We start from the raw sequence: 19,290 nt of genomic DNA, 5'->3' as shown, positions 1-19,290 counted from the left end.
ACTTTAATTTGCAAAAAATAAGAAAAAATTTTTCTTTAATGCAAAAATTATTACTAGTATCATCATTATATATATACACATATTCAATTTTTATGTAAGAAATATATAGGTTTCAAAGTGTTATTGCTACATAAAATTATTGAGTATAAATATAATAACTTGAATATCGTTGAAGGAATTATATCATTAAACTTGTCAATTTTTTGCAAATTGATAATTTATCATGAAATTAATTCCGTAATCGATATACGAAATTCCGAATGAAGTGATATGAGTAATTAACAAAAATCCTTGAAATTCGCGGTGATGTCGATATTGATATTTACGGCCCTGATTTGGAAGAGCGATGGCGCCGCTGAACGAACTACTGGTTGCAGAAGCAGAGGCAGCAGCAGTAGCGGCAGCAGTAAGCAGTAGCAACAGCACGAGTCGTTGTGTGTCTCAGTCTCGCCGTGAAAATTCGTAAGTGGTCCGCGTGACAGTTGTCTGGAGGTTACGTTTACAAGCCGGACGATGATGTCAAAGAGTTGGTGTCGCGTGATTCGCGCGAGATCGAACCATTCATCGAATTGTCAGTGAATCATTACGTTCGTTGTTGGTTTTTTCTTTGTCGGTGCAAGCTTCTCTCTCTCTGTTGGCCAACAGGGATAATAGGCCGGGCCTATCAGTACAGTAGGAAAATGGCGGCTTGCCTTGCGCGATGTAGACGATGAGAGGCAACGAGGTTCTTGGCGTGAAGCGCTTGAACACATTACGAAAAAAAAGTAACCTTTCGTTTTATTGTCAATTGTTCGCGGTGTAAAGTGTGTGGAGTTGGTGTTCGATCATCGGCGCGGTGAACGAAAAACACAAGAGAGAGAGAGAGAGTGTGGGAGAGGTTAAGAAAAAAAAAGGAGGGACCTTGTTAGCGCGAACACCACGAGTTACGAGATGAGAGTGAGACGTGAGGAAGAACGAAGGAAAAATAACACGAGAGCCGAGTAACGAAGAACCACTGTGCATTCAGTTTGTGTACGCGTGTGTGCTCGTATGAGAGCGAGAGGCGATCAACGGTGACAAGTGTTCCGTCGACGGGGAACTTGGCCTTAGCCCCACGTCGACAAGAAGATGATATTCTGGGTATCAAGATACCGCCGTGGCTACGTCGATCGCGATCCTCGTGTCGCCGTTTGCTGTCGTCGCCATTGAGCTGCGGCTGCTTTCGCGAAAATTTGTTTTTTCGCGAGAGGATAGCGAGGCCGTGGACGACGAGAACAACAACGAGGACAACAACGACGACGACGACGACGAGGACGACAACGACGACGACGACGACGACGACGACGACGACGACGACAACCGCCACCACCACTATCACTATCACTGTCACTATCACTATCGCTATCGCTATCACTATCACCATCACCACTACCATCACCATCACCATCATCACCACCACAACCACCACCACCTCCACTACCAACGATCACAAGGAAAACTCGAGGGAAGATGAGAGGCGCGTGCGACGGCGGCATAGCGAGCTTTCTCGCTCTGGCGCTCCTCTGTTTATTCCACACGTCATGCATTGTGGACGGTATGTAATGCTTCCATTGCCCGTCAGTTTAGTTTCTCTCTCATTCGTTCTGTCTTTCTATTTCTCGTTGCTTCTTTCTTTTACGGTGGTTACAAAAACTACTACAGCATATACATACTAATTACTTAGGTCCAGATATATTAGTTTTCGTATCATATAAATCATTCCGCAAATTTAAATATACAGAAAAATGATGATGATGTTACAGATAGTATTTTTAAAATTTGCTACTGTTTATAGCTTATACCATACTCGATAAATAAATTTGTTGAAATAAGACATTTGTTTCTCGAGAATTGAAAGTTAATCATGAAATTAGATAATGAGATGGTGAAGCTGGCAAAAAGTGGAGTAAAATCAGTTTGTCATTTGACAACTTTTTGATGAACAAACATTTAACGAAAAACTGTAGAACTAAAAAAAGGCTTCGTTTGAATATAAAGGCATGTTCCGATACTTTTTCTAGTCATTGTATATACGTAGTATATGTATTGTATGATCCTTTCTCGAGTCGATCTTTTCCTCCCTAATTTCATTCGTGCATCCGTTTCTACCTGTTTCTCATTCTTCTCTTCTTTCCGACTTTTGCCCGACCGTTCTTCCTGCTCTTCCCCTTTTTTCTTCTTTTTTTTTTACTTTCCGGACTACGTAACGTTGCGTAAGCCGTAAGCAACGCGGCATCATGCGCGAATACAGAAGGGCCGAATTAATCTTGTTGTACCGAGGCTTGTCGAGTATGCGGAAGGGTATATGTTTCATCGGCACAAACTGTATGAATATAAACTCCCTGTTTCACGCACAATTTATGTGGTAACTCCTTTTTTGCCACTATAAAGTAGTGTTCTGTTATAAAATTTTTACTAACCTATTTCATTCAGGCCTCAGGTATAATGTATTCTATATATGTTTACGTAAATGCACAAAGAAAATCTGAATAATATTCACAGTCATTCTATAAATAATATTGCTTGTTATGTTAGATACACACTGTACCTTGATTTTTACATTCATTATTTGTAATTGTTAGATCATTTTTATGTCTTTGAAAAAATATTTTTTTCAATCTGAATCAGATAGTCGAACCGATAAATTAGTTATTTAAATGACAAATTAGAATATAAACAGAAATAATACTATGTCATGTGTAGTACGATATAATTTAACTAAAGATCAGTATAGTTGAAAATATTGACAAAATGCAATGTAGACGTATTGAAACTGAACAAACTGTAACAATGTTTCTCGAAATGTTAAAATAATAATTTTATAAACATTTGTTATTGTTATAACTTAAACAATGTAAACTATCGAATTGTAGCATTCAATTTTTTGATGTAATGTATTAGAGGTTGTAAAAGTGAATTAGAATGAAATTTAAGTACGAAAGAATTATTATGTTATAATGTTAGCAATGATATGTAAATACTATTTCATCGTGGAAGATATAAAACACAATTGACAATGCAATACACTAAAAATATGATAGTGTATTATTTGATAGTACAAAGTTAAAGAATGCTTGGTTTTAACCAAATTTGTGTAAATATAATACATATATCATATGTAATCGTACTTTTTATGTAGATAATTCTTTAAAAGGGCAGTAAAAAAGATCTAAATTATTATATGCCTACACATGTATAAGTTCTCACATATTCTCAGTAACATATTTCATCTTAAAGTCCAATATAAATAACGGCAGCTGAAACTAAACTTAATTCAAACTAAAAAATTAAGGAATCCACTGATAAATATACATGTATTAACTAAATGAAAAATTTATTGAAAAGACTAAAAGCCTTTACAAATTAATAAATTAATTCGTCTCTCATAGTTAAATCGTTAAATATTTGAATTACACGTAGAAGAAAAAATACTCGCTATTTTTGTTATGTAGAAACTTTCCCAAGATGGAAACTTGGTTTTAAAATCGCGGTACAGTAATTACTTTTATTACATGGTAGTTATTTTCATAACGAAGACGTCGATAAGCGGTATCTCGTGATTTTGAAATCCAATCGTCTTCGCGAGATACGTAATCACTCGGGTAAATTGTGCGTGCAATGTGTATGCAAATGATTGATTTTCCAATGTTGCTTGCTTCGTCGTGTTACCTCGACTTACCAGTCTACGTATGCTATGAATTTATTATTATTATAAACACATCCTTATAGTCAGAGCACGGCCTTTTAGCGCCACGTTTCGTTGATAGTTAATTAAGATACTTTACGATCAATCTCATTTTGTTTTTGCCTCTTTCGGTGTCTTGTTGACCTTCCTTCGATACCATTCACACTCGTCTCGAAGAAATTGCTGCCTCTTGCAACAGAAGAATATATATTTCAGGATACTTTGTTCCGATATTTTCATCGGTAACTTTGCAAATAATTTGAATCGCATCGGCGTAATATTTGAAGTTAAGAGACCCTGCAATTTTTATTTGATAATTTTCATTGTATATAATTGTATCAATTCGCCGTGTCAATTTGATAAATAGTAATTTTTATTTTGCAATGTGATACTTTAAAATTGTGACATTTGAACTTTGAAATTGGGAGGTTTTGCAAGCTGATATGTTTTCCGACTTTTTCAGATAAAACTAATGCATGTATTTGTTAAATTCAGAACTTTTATTTACGTACACTGCCGGTGAAATATCTAGCATCTATGCGAATACATGTCTATGTGGTGATTCTGTTGTGTCTCTGTATTTCTGATACAATCTATGTGTATTGAATATGTATGCTAAAATTTTATGTAGATACTCAACTTTACTTATTTTACTATATGTACATAGTATAATTATACATGTATGTTTTTTTGTTTTTTTGTGGTTTTCATTACGTTTTTATGGAATAGAACAAGATTGTATTATAAAGTGTTATAAAATCTATATTTAACATAACAGAATTATATATTGATATTGTATTTTACTGAATTTACTGCATATAATAGAATATTACAGAATATTACAGCGTAACGTGTTTTATTTTTGTTTTATTTTTGATTGAAATTAAAGCGTTGTACAATTTTTGATAGAATCTACAGGTTGTACCATGTAACGTCATATGTTTCGAATAAAAGTTAATCAGCTTTCAATCGACTAGAAATTTTGGATAAAATCGGCTAAGAAATTTCAAAAAAATTGTTTTTTTGAGAAGAAGTTAAGGTCATCTTGACATTGATACTACATATAAAATGACACTGTGTATTTTTTACTTTGTACCGTTGTAGCCGATGTTAAGACGAGTTCAACGACCTACTTTACTATGACTGTGAAATGATCCTGAATCTTGAAATGACGATTTAATTATGGGACATATTATCGTTAAAAATTGTCTTATTTCGATTAAATAGCACATTTCGAAATGGCGAGCCTCAATAGGATAAATATTATTAATATCAATAATATTGAATTAATAATATTAATCATACGCACATTACAAAAGCAACATAAACAGCGCGTAAACATATATACCTTATGTAGTATTGCAGTATCTTTGTAAAAAAAGGTTTGTCAGCCTTCGAAAGATGGCGTGATGTTGATTTTTATGTCACTCCATTGGTTGTAATTTGTAATATTGTAATATTGTGTAATATTGAAAATTTTATAAATTGTGTTTAGTTTCTCTCATCATTGTATATGTTACTAACGTTTCCTTTATCTTTGTTATATGTCTTATGTTTTATACAGACATTTGTATGTAGAAATTAGTAACCGCGATGAGACAAAGTATCTTTGAAGTGCGAGTTGACGCTACGGTTAAATCGTGGCTAGGTGCTGCGCGATCATACAGTCAACGTAACGGAAAAAAGTGGCAGTTTTCGATTGGCACGCGATAGAAACAGTCCTATTGTATATTTGATTATGTATACTTTAGCATATCGTGATTAGATTATTTTCAAAGTTTTTTTTGTTTATTTTCTTTTTCTTGCGGTATCCCGATCCTTACTGTATGTGTACATACATACATATATAATTTTTTATTATTCTTTTAGTCATAGTCGTGTTTCCTATCTTTTTATAAATTATCAGCAATGCTTTTAATTATATATATATATATATATATAATATTCTATATAATAGAAATAATATTAAGTCTTTGATATCTCATAAATAGTGAATTTGTAATACTAATTTTTATAATAATTACTATATATATATAGTTCACTATTTATGAGATATCAAAGACTTAATATCATTTCTAACTAAACTACATTCTAGAATTCGAGGATGAATTGCATACTAATTGATCCTACAAAGTGGAAATTTTTTTGTATGTCAGTTTTTAACACTCTTGAAAACGTTAGATAGTATATTTACAGTATATTTACAGTAGTATATTTACATGACAGAGAAAAATAATAACTGTAATTTCATAAGGGAAATTCTGAAAAATTTAATTTATTTATATCCAAAAATGACCTCATACGTGAAATTCTCAGTCCCCTGCCATGTCACAACTACAAAATTTACTCTATAGCCCATGCTCAGTGAATGAATTTGAAGTTATTTACTAATTTTTACTTTTTATACATATTTTACAATAGTCATATTTATCATTTATATTTATTTTACTTCAATCGACTTCATTCTATTGAGAAAGAAGCATTTAGCACAAGTCTCACTTGCTCATCTTAGTTCCTGGTCCACCAAATTATTTCTAAAATAGAAAACGATATCTAAGGTATTAACAAAGAAATCACATGAAGTAAGTTGAAATTAATAAAATGAGGTATTGTGCACCTCTTATGTTTTGTAACAAGTGTCCATTCTTGAATAGCTAAAATTGCAAACTCGTTAACAATCATTTGTTAGAAATTCAAAATTTATTATTTTTACAAAGTTTTATTTCACGTAACGTAAATGTAACATAGGCATTCAACTTTTTTTTTAATATCAGAAGTGAATAATATCCAGGAGCTTGATAAAAGTGTTTGTCTATTGTATTTATGTTACATCGATGCTGATGTTGGCAACTAAGTGATTACCATCTAATGACAAAATCCGCAATCATTTAGTTGCCAACCCAATATTACAATTTAGCCTTGGGTATTATAAAGTAAAGCGTGCAATTTAATTATTTCAATTTACAATAAAGAACGCAAGATCGAGCACTAGTTTGTTTATGTAAGGAGTTTAGTTATTGAGCAGTTTTAAAAATTCAGTGATTATTGTTTTTAAGTTTAACTGACAATGATTAAGATTAATAGCTAGTTTGTTTACGATTAATACGTATTAATTGTTTTTAAATTTGATTATTATTGTTTTCACTTTTAAATTTAAATGGCAATTATAAAAATCGATAGTTCGTTTATAATCTGATATAATCTAGTATAATCTTGATTACAAATTACTATTGATGTATGAGTATGGGTGATCAAATTCTATAAATAATCCTTGAGAAAACTAATTATTCTTCAACTAATTTGTGATGAAAAGCGTGAGAAAATATTTGTTCTTTCAAATAGAAAATTTTATATACAGTTGATTACATAATGCTTTTATTGAAATCTCAATCTTTTGTAGATAGCTTTTAAAAAAATACCGATAAAATTACATATAGTTATTCATTTGCCTCGCTATATCTGACAATATACAATATACAATATAAATTAAATGGAAAAATTTGTGCACAAGATCACTGCCAAAAGATTTTCACGTTTGTAGAATAGAACTCTATTTCAAAATGGATTGAATTATGACAAATATTTTATATCGCCCTTTTTACATGTTTCGATTCTTCACTGTGTTTTACATTAAATTTTCTCATTTATTTCTTTTCTTAGAATACTCTCTTTTATTAAAAGTATACTAATACGATAAGAATATGATGAATAAAGATTTATTTTACTCTATGATATAGTTTTATAAGCATATAATTTACTGCAATGCCTTTTTAATCATCCTTTAAAACCAAATTATTGTAAAATGTTCTTCTTCTTATTATCGTCTATTTCATTTTGCATAGGTTGCATTAATATTATATTTCTAATTTTTATTTACATTAGTTACGTTCTTTTAAGGTTTTCTTATTTTTATGTTAAATTATAAAGTGTTTTTACTATTAATTTATGTTGCGTTACGTGATATAATGAAATTTCATTTACGAATAAAGTGTATTAAAAGTATATTAAATATATTCATTCGAAAAATAATATAACGCTCTAAATATCTCTAACGCTATGCAGTTCAAAGTAATTAAAAAATTTTCCTGATCAAACATCTGGAACGTGAAGCTATTGTGTATTCAGTGGTACTGGTACACAACTTTCACCAAAGATGCATCCGTTGTGAATAACTTTCATTCACTCGATTATCGACTTTCGTTCGTGCTAAACAAGTTCAAAAAACCATTCTATTGTACACTAGGAAAAAATTGAGATTTTATATAAACTTTCTTCGTGTAAAAATTAGCTTGTTTAGAATCATAAAACACAAAAGATTTTATATGGAACTCTTTATGCCAATACATGATCGATAGCATGAATGTGCGAATTTCTACTATTTCAGTAAAAAAGGAAAGCAGAGCTAAATGTCCTCTTCCTTTGTTTTTAGATTATGGTTATACTTTAAACTCGACTCATGATTTCCAGAATTATTTGATTATTTTACGTTCGCTTATGAATTTTTAGAATCCATCGAATCGCATATTTATGGTTTTGATATAAGAGGAACGGATATATACTGCTCATGAGTATTATATGTGGATACTTTGGTCGATTTGTATTAACAATACATGTATATGAATGTTGCTAAATATATGAATTAATGGGAAACTAATGATTAAGAGATCTTAAGATACTTATTATTAGTAAATGCTGAAAAGATAACAAGATTTTTATGGAATCAACAAATTACGTTATATCATACTAAATTGAAATTTTCCACTTAAATCATTACTAATGCTATATTAAAATTAAATACACGATTCCTCAAAGTATTAAGTGGTTAATGCTAGAATTAATCATAACAGTCTCGCTACGGATTTGGAAGACTCTTCTCTTATCTTATGTACTAAGTATTAAACAAAGTGAGAATCATGAAAGCTCTTTCTAAACAACGAAACTATTCAGAAATTTTTGATATTTACAGTTCGATAATTCGAATACGAGATAAAATTGTTCTGGGACTTTCTATTCTTAATTTTGTAAATTATATCCTACCAAAAATAAACAAGTGCCTACATATATTTGAGCAGTAGTGTACAATGGCATATATGTACATACATAAATAGGAAAAGTTCTTATATCAAATTTAATTTATTTTATAACTATTACTTATAATAAGAATTTGAAAGACGATTACATTTATAATACCTCAAAATATAAGAAATGCATTCTCGAATCCTATATTATAAAACTAAAACTTTTCATAACACGGTCAGAGACGAATTACAATACAGTAACCATTTCCCGATTTATATTAAAACATATTTCATATTTGTAGCTTTATTTGCAAGCCTCTTTGTATTTATAATACTTCGAAGTATAAGATGTATATTTTCAAATTCTATATTATAGAAATAAAACGTTTCACAATAGAAAATCTGTTGAATTTACGATCATTTTCTTATTTACGTACATATACAATACTCGTCACTATATTCTTTCATCGATCAACAGAAAACGCCATGATTTATCTTTATCACTGTCTACTTATAATGTACACGTGGAATAAGTTTCAATGTATAAACATTCTTCATTATTTCCCACGACAATTGCGTAATCGTATAAAGATAGATGAAGAAATATGTATGTATAAAAAGAAGGATGTACGAAAAGAGAAAAAAGATGATGAAAGACGTGAATCAGCTGATTGGTTATTATACGAACATCATTCCAATCAAGTAACACATTACTATGTAAAAAAGAGTCGTTTGTTTTGCATATATATATTATTATTACACACACACACACGCACACACATACACACACACATACACACACACATTCACGCGTGAATCCGGCCTATAGAATGCAAAATTCTCTCGAGAATACATTCTACGCAACCGTATTGTTGAATAGTAAATTAGGTCTAAATACAAATCGCGCGATCGCTACGCGACCAATCACGAATCTGCGTTATCGGATAAATTACATAGTGAACGGTCACGTTACAGGGTTATTGGTCACTTGACAATTCCTTTAGAGATGATTTCCGGGAAGTATTTAATCGATAGAGAATATCGTGAAGAAATTGCTCGATCGATGTCTTAGCTAGCTACCTGCCTTGTATTCGATGTTAATGTTAACTTATAGCGAGATTACGACATATTCCTTTTCTCTGTTCTCTCTCAGTGTTTCCCTGTTCGCCTATTTTCCTTTGGTCTACTGTCGGCTTCCTACATAATAAATGTCGCTTTCAGTCATATTTAGACGTTTCGTTTTAGTTATTTTAAGTTCAAAGAAATATTTGATCGATTGATTGATTTAATGATTTGTTTGCGTAGTATCAGATATGGTATAGTACTACAAGTTTTCAACCAAAGTGCAATTTTACTGCATCGCATCGTTACGATAAAAAAATTTTGATGGAAATAAATATAAAGAATTTCGAGAAATAGAAATTTATCGCGATGTAACGTGTACAGTGTAAAACATTTTATAAAATACAATACAATACGTACTGCGAATAGAAGAAGAATTTTATTAATGTATAAGTTAGATATATACACTGAAATAAATCTATATTTGGTCAGAGAGATCTCGAGTCAAGTCTTTGCGTCTCGATTCAATTCAAATTTCAAATCTCGTAAAATGATATTTCAAATAGTACAGTCCTTCGAAAATTAGTAGACACATCGCCTTTCGTAAATTTCGACAATTTTTCAATTTTATGTGTTACCTGAATCCTTTTTACAATATTAAAGTATATTAAAGTAATATTAAATTAATTGATTAATTAAATTAAAATTAATATTAAAGTGATATTATTAGTGAAATTTAGAAACTGACACTAATAAATTTTCCTGTTTAATAGTAAGAAGAATGATAATGAGCAAAATTAAATTTTGCAAACTATCTGATGCTTCTATTCGACGTAAAATTCTACAATCTACAATCTATAACTTATTAATTTACTAATGTTATTAGTAAATTACTAATTATTACTTACTTACTTAATTATTTGCTTAACATAAGCAAACGTAGATTCCAAGTAAATGTAAAAAAATATTTGCGATGTTGTTAAAGTTTTCAGTTTATGGAATTGATCAGTATGGTCTCTAAATATCTCAATTATCAACCAAGTAAAAGAAAAGAAATTTTTTATAAATCACGTACATTCAATGTTAAGATTTATAATAAATTTGGCATTGGTCATGAATAATCAGAATACCTGTTCGTGTGATTTCCTTATACGAGTTGAAATTTGAAGAAAATATTGCAAAAATTATTGAAAAGTTATATTTGAAGAAATTCGTAACGTTGGTACGCGAGATTCAAAACAGAATTTTTTGGATAGAAAATGAATCAGGAGAAAGAAAGGTCATTGACATCTATACACAATAGATAATATTTTAAAAGATTGTTAATGACATGAGAAATGGAGAAACAACAGGAGAAATAGCGTTCGAAATGAATGTAAGTCATTCTACTATTATTCGTCATTTGACTTAAATTGGAAAAGTAAGGGAAATGGACAAATGGGTTTTGTATGAGTTAATTAAGCGAGGCACAGACGCAGAAGCTTCGACTTTAGAGTTTAGACAAGTGTCAGAACTCGTCTTGTTACTTGAAACAAATAATCAGAATTTGTTTATAATTTATTTGTTTTATCACTAGCAAGAAAAATTGTTGTTATTTATTAAAATATGCACATTTGTTACACTCTTCCTATTCTGTCGATCTCTCATCTACGAGTTGTTTACTTTTCCAATCAATTTTTGAACAATTTTTTAACGAAAACATTGTCTCGGATAATTTTTCTAAATAATTTTTAAACTCCAGAGGGAAGAATAAAGAAAAATTTTAAATATACATAGTATTTATTCATCCAAGACTTATATATTATGATCATTTCTTTCCATCTGGTCTTAATATATACGTATGTACTATAAGTACATAGTTGAATTTATTGGGCTATATGTATAAATATGTACACTATACGCTGGCTGTTTAAGGTATGTTTTCACGTGACAGTAAATCGTGACTTTTACGGTCATGATACTAAATGTTACGACTTTTGTCGTCATGAAAACTACATGTCGCATTGTTGTGACATTGGACTCGCTGTCGCAACGTTACTCTTACGAAATCAAAGTAGGCTTTATTTTCTAATGACATTTTACGTTAATGTTACGTATGAAACTTGGTGAAAACCAGAGTGTTGTATTATCGCGACAATGCTCGTTCTTGTGCAATAAAGCGAACGAAGAACTACGAAGCGAACGGAGAAGTAGTTAGATAGAGGTTAAGGAAACACGGGGGAAGAAAGACGTTTCGACGTTGTATCGTTCTTATCCGAATACGAAAAACGTCCATGTCCATGTCTATGAAATAAAATATGTAGATACACATTTTAAAAGTAGATTAACGAAAAGTGAAGAATGATGAAAACGCTACGAAAGAAGCTTAGGAGCATACGAGCAACTTATAACACAGAGGTAGAATTAAAATTACAATTAAAAGTTCTAAGAAAAGTGATAGAAAAGTGGTAGAAAAGAATAGCCGCAAAGAAATATTACGCTGTACTAGACCTGTGTTGTCCTACAGTGTTACGGTCGCAACAAAAGCCGTGACTTGGGATTTCCTACGTGCGTTTGCCGCGCCGTACGCGTTTGTACCAGAGGCAGTCTTTCGTTTTAATAATTTTAAGCATGAAAATAATAAAAAAAATTAATAAACCAAGCTTACTGAAATCAAATGATAAAATGTTCACTATCTTTTATCTTACATGATTATCAAGATGGAATACAGAAATTTCGTTATCGTACGGAAATGATTGATACTAAGTTCTCACAAGATGCACCTTCATATTACGGTCGATGCCAGACAAGTGACGCGACATCGCAGTTGCGACTGTTGTGCAATTGTGCGATTGTCGCAGATGGGCGATGCGATGCCACCGCGATTTTGCACCAAGCACAATACGTTATGAACGTAGCTACTTATTTAGGAATGTGCGGTAGTGGCGTACCCGATGATTGTTGATGTACTGGTGATTCTTGACGCCGAAGTAAAACGAAGATTAAGAATAAAAAAAATTGTGTTTTCGGCTTTATTTTTTAATTATTGACAATTAAAAATATCCCTGCACGCGAGCAATACTCCTTACACGAACGAAAGGAGGTCGGTCTAAGCGAGGAGCGATCCTCACTTCGAGCGGTATATGAGCGGCAGCTCGCACAAATTGTACAGAAGAAGATCATGGTATTCAGAGACGTAAACAACCTGTGCTTTAGCCTGTTCAGTCCCCAGATTTAAATCCCCTCGATTTTTACTACTGGGGACACATAAAGATGCAATACGGCAAAATTTTAAGCGAAGAAGGCTTTGTGTTTGCAAAAGAACGGAGGACATATCGAACGACTATTGTAATTTGTTGTATTTTTTGTGGACATGCACGGCCGGAGCTATCGCGGTGCGTGTGTGATTTCGCTGTAGACACTCGCGGAAGCAAGGGATTAGAGGAAACATTAATCCTCTCTACTTGGGCAGTTTTCGATATGCTCTTATCGATTTCCACGAGTAAGCAGGTTTAATGTTCAATGTACCATTTCTTCTGCAAAACGTCGCGCGGAGTTGTTTATGAATACCATGATTTTTTTTTCTACAACTTGTACGAGGTAAGCTGTCGCTCATGTGTCGTTCGGAGGATCGCTCCTCGCTTAGGCTGATCTTTCGTTCGTGTAAGGACGTTTACTCGTGTGTAGAGATATTCTTAATTGTCAATAACTGAAAAACAAAATCGAAACGCAATTTTTTTATTCTTGATTGTCGTTTCATTTCGGTGTTAATCAATTGCGTAAAATCAGTAGCCGAACATCCTTACGTAATCGTACACCCCACGAAACGCGTAGCGGTATCCTTATGTTTACGTTGTCTTTGTCTTTTATACATTAAATTTGACAAATTAATGGTATAATATCTACTAAAGTAATAGTCTGTCGTTAAATGCGTCCGTACCTTTTTGTAGAGAATTTCCAGCTGGGTCGATCAATGTTATAAAAAATATACAGTGCCATTTAAAAAACAGTCTCCTTGATATCTCAGGAAATATAATTATATAAAAAAATAAAATTGCATTCCTCCCTTGATGATTCCCTTGAAATGCAATACAATTTATTTAAGACGTTTTTCGATAAAACAAACCAACCAATAGGTAACAAGTTATTTTAGTTTTTTTTGATAATATTACATACTATGACAGTAGTACATACTATATACATACTTCTTATTTTGTCATTGATTCACCCTATATTTAATAAGTTCAAAAGGGATTCTTATAGTTAATGATTGCAGTAGAAAGACATAATAAGTTCATTATTATCGATCTTTTGATTTTAATGGAATCGAGAACAAATATTTTTTTAAATGTAAAATTGCTAAAAAATAAAAAGAATCTTAGCTCCAGTCAAACGTATGATTATTACTATCGTATTTTCCTGTTAAACACTGAATTATTTTCTATAACTAATAAGAATTGCCACTGTATTTTGTATATTAATTTTAATGATATACTTGCAAGAAATTCCTCAGAAAATAAGCTTAGGTATAACACCCTAAAGTGGAATACATACATGCTCTATTTTGATAGCGTCTCATATGCACGAAGAGTTGGTGTTGGATGCTACGCAAAATTATGCAGAACGGCGTTAAACGTTCGTGTTTAATATCGCCATGTACGGACGGAACTCTCGTTTCGTTGGTGGTTTGTTACCAGTTTGCCGTTCAACTCGATTATATGTAGTTACTCTTGTTGTGGCGAGTTTGCGTAGTATAATCGGTCTTCCTCTTCACGAAAGCCCGTTCGTGAGGAAAGTTCACCGTAACGTTTGTCTTAGTTTGATCTGTACTCTACTCAAGTCTGCTCTACGTAGTACGTTGAACAATGTCGCGTGTGTAAAACAATGTCATCTTAATCTTCGAATCGATATCGTTCGTTTGGCTGATAATCTAACTCTGGAAACAATTGAAACCTACAGAAGATCACGATAAGGCATATTATTTTTACATTTTTTTCAAAAGAGTAATTGTACAATTTATTTTACACGAAGATTATGGAAGAAAAACACGATAACTACATTTTTGCTGATTTTTTGACTCCAATGTCATTTTAGGATTAAACAGAAGGATTTTAATACGACAATTGGAAACGGAAACATTCTGTTAAGTCTAAAGAGGAAGTCTAGAGTAAATCTTTCAAAAATAGTTGATTAGTTGATGAAATTTTGTGGAAACCAAATATATGTACATTTAGTATAATTATTAAGACAGGCAATATTTTAATATACTCGGTATTTTAATAGTACGAGCATGAAAATATGTTTATAATTTTGAAAAGTACGAAGGAACATATACTTGCAACGAAAACCAAATATATAAAAATACAACTTTGGTAACGCGGGATTGTTCGACAACGTATTGAATTTTAATACTGCTTCCGTATAAAAAAATAGGAAATGCCATTTATTATATGCTTTCATGTAAACTCCATATATCATTCTTACAGCTTTCAAAACTCGATATATGTACTAGATTAATTTCTTTTTGATTTCACGGTTAAATATGTATTTTTCCATTTTTATGATTATTTAAATTGATTGTTATAATTTATAATGGTAGGTATACATTTGATTGTTTACAACACTTAATAAATCTGTGATTTATTTTTCGAAAGCTAAAATATCTATAAATTTCGTTCTAAAATAAATTACCCTATGAATTTCTTATTGAAAAAATTTACATAGCCGCCGATTGTTGGAGTCTTTGTCATCGTATCATTTTCATATACACGCATACGACATATTTTTAATGTCTTATTTATTCCTAAATTTAATACTTATAATATTCCTATGAATCGATTACGTAAGGATTTGAGAAGAATACAAATATTTTTGAATCAAAACTCGTGCATAATAATTTTGCAAATTCGATATATTTAAAAGGTTCATATAAAAGGAAAAGAGATTGGTAGCAGCGTAATTGGCACTCCGAGTGCAACGGATCGTTAATTATAAGCTAACTCGGGCGTCCTTGCAGAATCAATGTTCATTTTAATGTATATTATCGCTCCGTTACGAGTTACGAGCCGGGGCTTCGGCAGCGCGAGAGGCCGGCGAGAGTATTTTGGGGCTTAGGGAATACGGTTGCGGTGTGTTAGCATTAACACTAGCAGATATGTATATAGACGAACCTGGCGCGAGGTCAGCGTCAGCCGCAAGAGGTTGAAAGTTGGAATTGCGTGAACGAACGCGATGCGAAATTGGCGAATCATCGAGACAGGCGGCGTAAGCAAACTATTTAACTCGACGCGGAATCGGGAAGCCACTCGATTAGAAAGATTCTCTTTTGGATCGAGACGCGCGAATGAATCTGATGCGAAATCAGAGGATCGCAGGGAATGTTAGTAAAAGCTTCGTAACTAGATTAATAAGAATTGACTCGAGCAGTAATGTCGTATCTTGTAGATAAGTTCAATTATGTTATAGTTGTAGAAAACTGTAGAGAACACAACTGTATTTATTGCAAATAAAACATTGTTATAAGTATGTATGTGTCGCGGATAAACAAGCATAATGTGTATTACCTTAAAGTTTAGTCGCACGGTTTTGACGCATTGGCAATGTCTTAAGATTTAAAATTAAGAGCAGTTTCAAAGCGATATCAAACTCAATTTAAACTGATTCGTAAATTCTGACGAGGAAATCCGACGATTGACTGGAAGGGAATTTTAGCCCGATCTCACTATACGACTATATTGACTGTTAAAAACGTGACGCGAAGTAGCACGACGATACTTTTCATGACGTCCTCTCTGTTCTGTCCGAGGAGCGTGATTTATTCAGCTCCTTATATACCATGAAAAATCTCCAAATTTTCGTGGTAGGGGTTGGAGAATTTATCGTATACATATGGAAACCACAACGCCTCAAGAGTTCTGGGAACGACATCCCCGCATGTATCGTACACGCTTTGCGTTTTATCTATAAAGTACAACCGCTGCCGTTGTTCCTTCATTGTTTAGATTTAGATAAATGTTTAAGAGAAAGGCGTTTCTGTTTCCTGAGTGCGCTTCAAGGAATTTGAAAAGTGCAGCAGGAGACAAGATATTCTCCATCTATAACAGCTGGTTTATCAATATCCATCAACTCTATATAGTTGCCTGATAATATCAGAGGATAAGAGTAGATCAAAGATGTTCATTACAAATATATCTTATACATCCTACAATAATTTAAAAGTACATTTATTATTTTGTTCCAAATAAATAATGATTTATCTCGAAAAGTTTCAGAAATCATCCCGAAAGAGTGAATTTTTGATCTGGCCCACTTTTTGGAATTTTTTGAACATGTAAATTGAAAGTTGTCCTGGATTGTTCAACTTGCTCTAAACATTGTTCCAAAGTATTATTTCGCTATTATATCTAATTTAAGAAATAATATGAAAAGCTGTATTTATAATAGAATGGATACTTCTCTACATTGTAACAAAAATAATACAACAAAGGGAACACGTAGATCTGACAACAACCCAGAACAAAAGTTTGAGCTAGCATAAGTACAAGGCTGACTGCTTTACTCTTGCATCGACGCTGCCTCCAGACGACATATTATCAATTTTCTCGAAAATGAAAGTAGTCGAATCGAGAATAAAGTATCGTATTCTTGTCCTTTCGGACGGTACACGCGTTTGCTAGTGAGATTAATTTGTAAAAGAAACTGCGAAAAAAGCTTCCGATTTTTCTAACACTTTGATCTACGGTAACTAGTGAAGATGAAACTTGGATCGGAGAAACAAAGATATTTTTCAGATTAGTTACTATGCAAATCATGTATAAAAGAAGATTAACATTTTGAGCAACGTCTTCCTATACATATAACTGCTGTGACGTCCTCTTTAGTTTTCGAGGTATCAATAAAAATATTTGTGACACTTTTACCTTGGCGCTAGGTTCATGTGTGGATATGATTATATTATACATGTGCTTGTGATGCGATGTGTTTATACGTCTCTCGTTCCAATTTGTAAAGATAGGGAGAGAGGAAAAAAAATACAATTTATTTTTGTAGTAGCTCATCTATTCGGGAGTATATATATTGTACAACTATATATACCAGTAAATGACAAATTTTCTTTCTTTGATATTTGGGTTAGATAATTGAGTTTCTTCGTAAAAGAAACTCTGACAACTGTGGTCTTTTTCGAATAAATATTCGTTTATATTCATAATTCTGGATAACAAGATATCTATAATAAAATACTCCATAGCGCTTACCGTTTAATCAGTTTAATGTAATGAAGCCAAACCTCATTTTTAATTGTAATGTATGTCAGGCATATATAAGATAAATGCAATTACTGCCGTAAATAGGTGCAAACAATAAAGAGTAGTGAAATAAAATTTTGAACCCCAGTATCTCCCTGACTTCACCCGCACCACGTATATTACCACATTTTTCCCACATCTTCAAAGAAACGAGTTGGGGCTCTCTCTCTCTCTCGCTCTTTCTAAAATACCTTTCGTGGTCCTTCGATGAGAGGATTAAAAATTCTTCGCTAGACCATACTATACTAAAACAGATCCGCACGAGGTTTGAATTTACAGAGGTGGTTCCATACGAAACGCTCTGGCCATAGGAAGGGTCCATAGTCCATAACGGATCTCGTGGGCGCGCAAAAAACGCTGTATGGGGCTCGGCATGTTGTGAATCCCATACAGGTGGTATATATTTCCTCGAGTTTCGTGGGACTCTACGATCTGTGTCCGCTGCGGCGAAAGAGGTGGTCTCGGTTCGCGAGACCATTCGCTGTGGGCGTGCACTAATGACTTGAATTAAACTTGTTTCGTCAGGTCGTACCACCTCTCCGAAATCATGTGTTCTGTTGATCCACGGAAAGATATTGTACACGTGATTATATATTTCCGCGAATCGACTAAATTTCTCGATTGCCTCGTTTTGACTCCTCTTTTTATTCTCGTAGCTTAGATTAGGGTATGACGGATATGATACGAAATGGGGAATTTCGTTCATTTTTATCTCTGTTAATGTATTAGAAATTATTATATGATTCAGTTGATAAAAATTGAAATTCTTCATAAACGAATACTAAATTATATAATAAAAACTTTAAATTAAAGAACGAATATTACTATAATGTTAATATTTGTTTGCCACATAATATATTCTGCTATAATATCGCTAGTAACCTTATAGTTAATACAACATTAAATTCCAATTAAAAAATTCCAATCAATTACGATTTTTAATCGTAAAACCTTTTTTTCATTTTGTGCGATTTATAGAAAAAGTAATCCTTTGGCATAGTAAAAATTTTGAATAATTAATTACAATTGCATATTTACTTATTTATTAAGTAAAGTAAATAATTATTTATTAAGTAAAGTTTTTCCAAATTTCTTGAATTTGTTTGAATTCTATTAAGATCATACACATTGTATTAACATTCATACTCGCGTGTACATATTACATACTCTATGTTTCATGCTCCATGCTGCGTGTACGCAATTGTATTTACTCTGATAATTA

The 19,290-nt window shown here is 32.3% G+C and overlaps 1 protein-coding gene across 5 annotated transcripts in view; it reads left to right on the top strand.

Annotated features, from left to right (window-relative positions):
• Positions 1-363: 363 nt before the first annotated feature.
• The window catches only part of babo (TGF-beta receptor type-1 babo), a 79,014-nt gene continuing 60,087 nt past the window's right edge, over positions 364-19,290 (top strand). For 4 of the 5 annotated variants that reach the window (XM_033346753.2, XM_033346748.2, XM_033346747.2 and 1 more), the window contains exon 1: positions 364-1,573. In XM_033346753.2, coding sequence (XP_033202644.1) covers positions 1,489-1,573 — 85 coding nt within the window. In that variant the 5' untranslated portion in view covers positions 364-1,488. The remainder of the gene's footprint in view (positions 1,574-19,290) is intronic. The other variant, XM_033346755.2, reaches the window with a different exon arrangement.

The sequence above is a fragment of the Bombus vancouverensis genome, chromosome 2, assembly GCF_051014615.1.
Source record: "Bombus vancouverensis nearcticus chromosome 2, iyBomVanc1_principal, whole genome shotgun sequence".
Taxonomy (NCBI): domain Eukaryota; kingdom Metazoa; phylum Arthropoda; class Insecta; order Hymenoptera; family Apidae; genus Bombus; species Bombus vancouverensis.
Note: the sequence above shows the minus strand (reverse complement) of the source record. Positions and strands in the feature narration are given on the sequence as shown.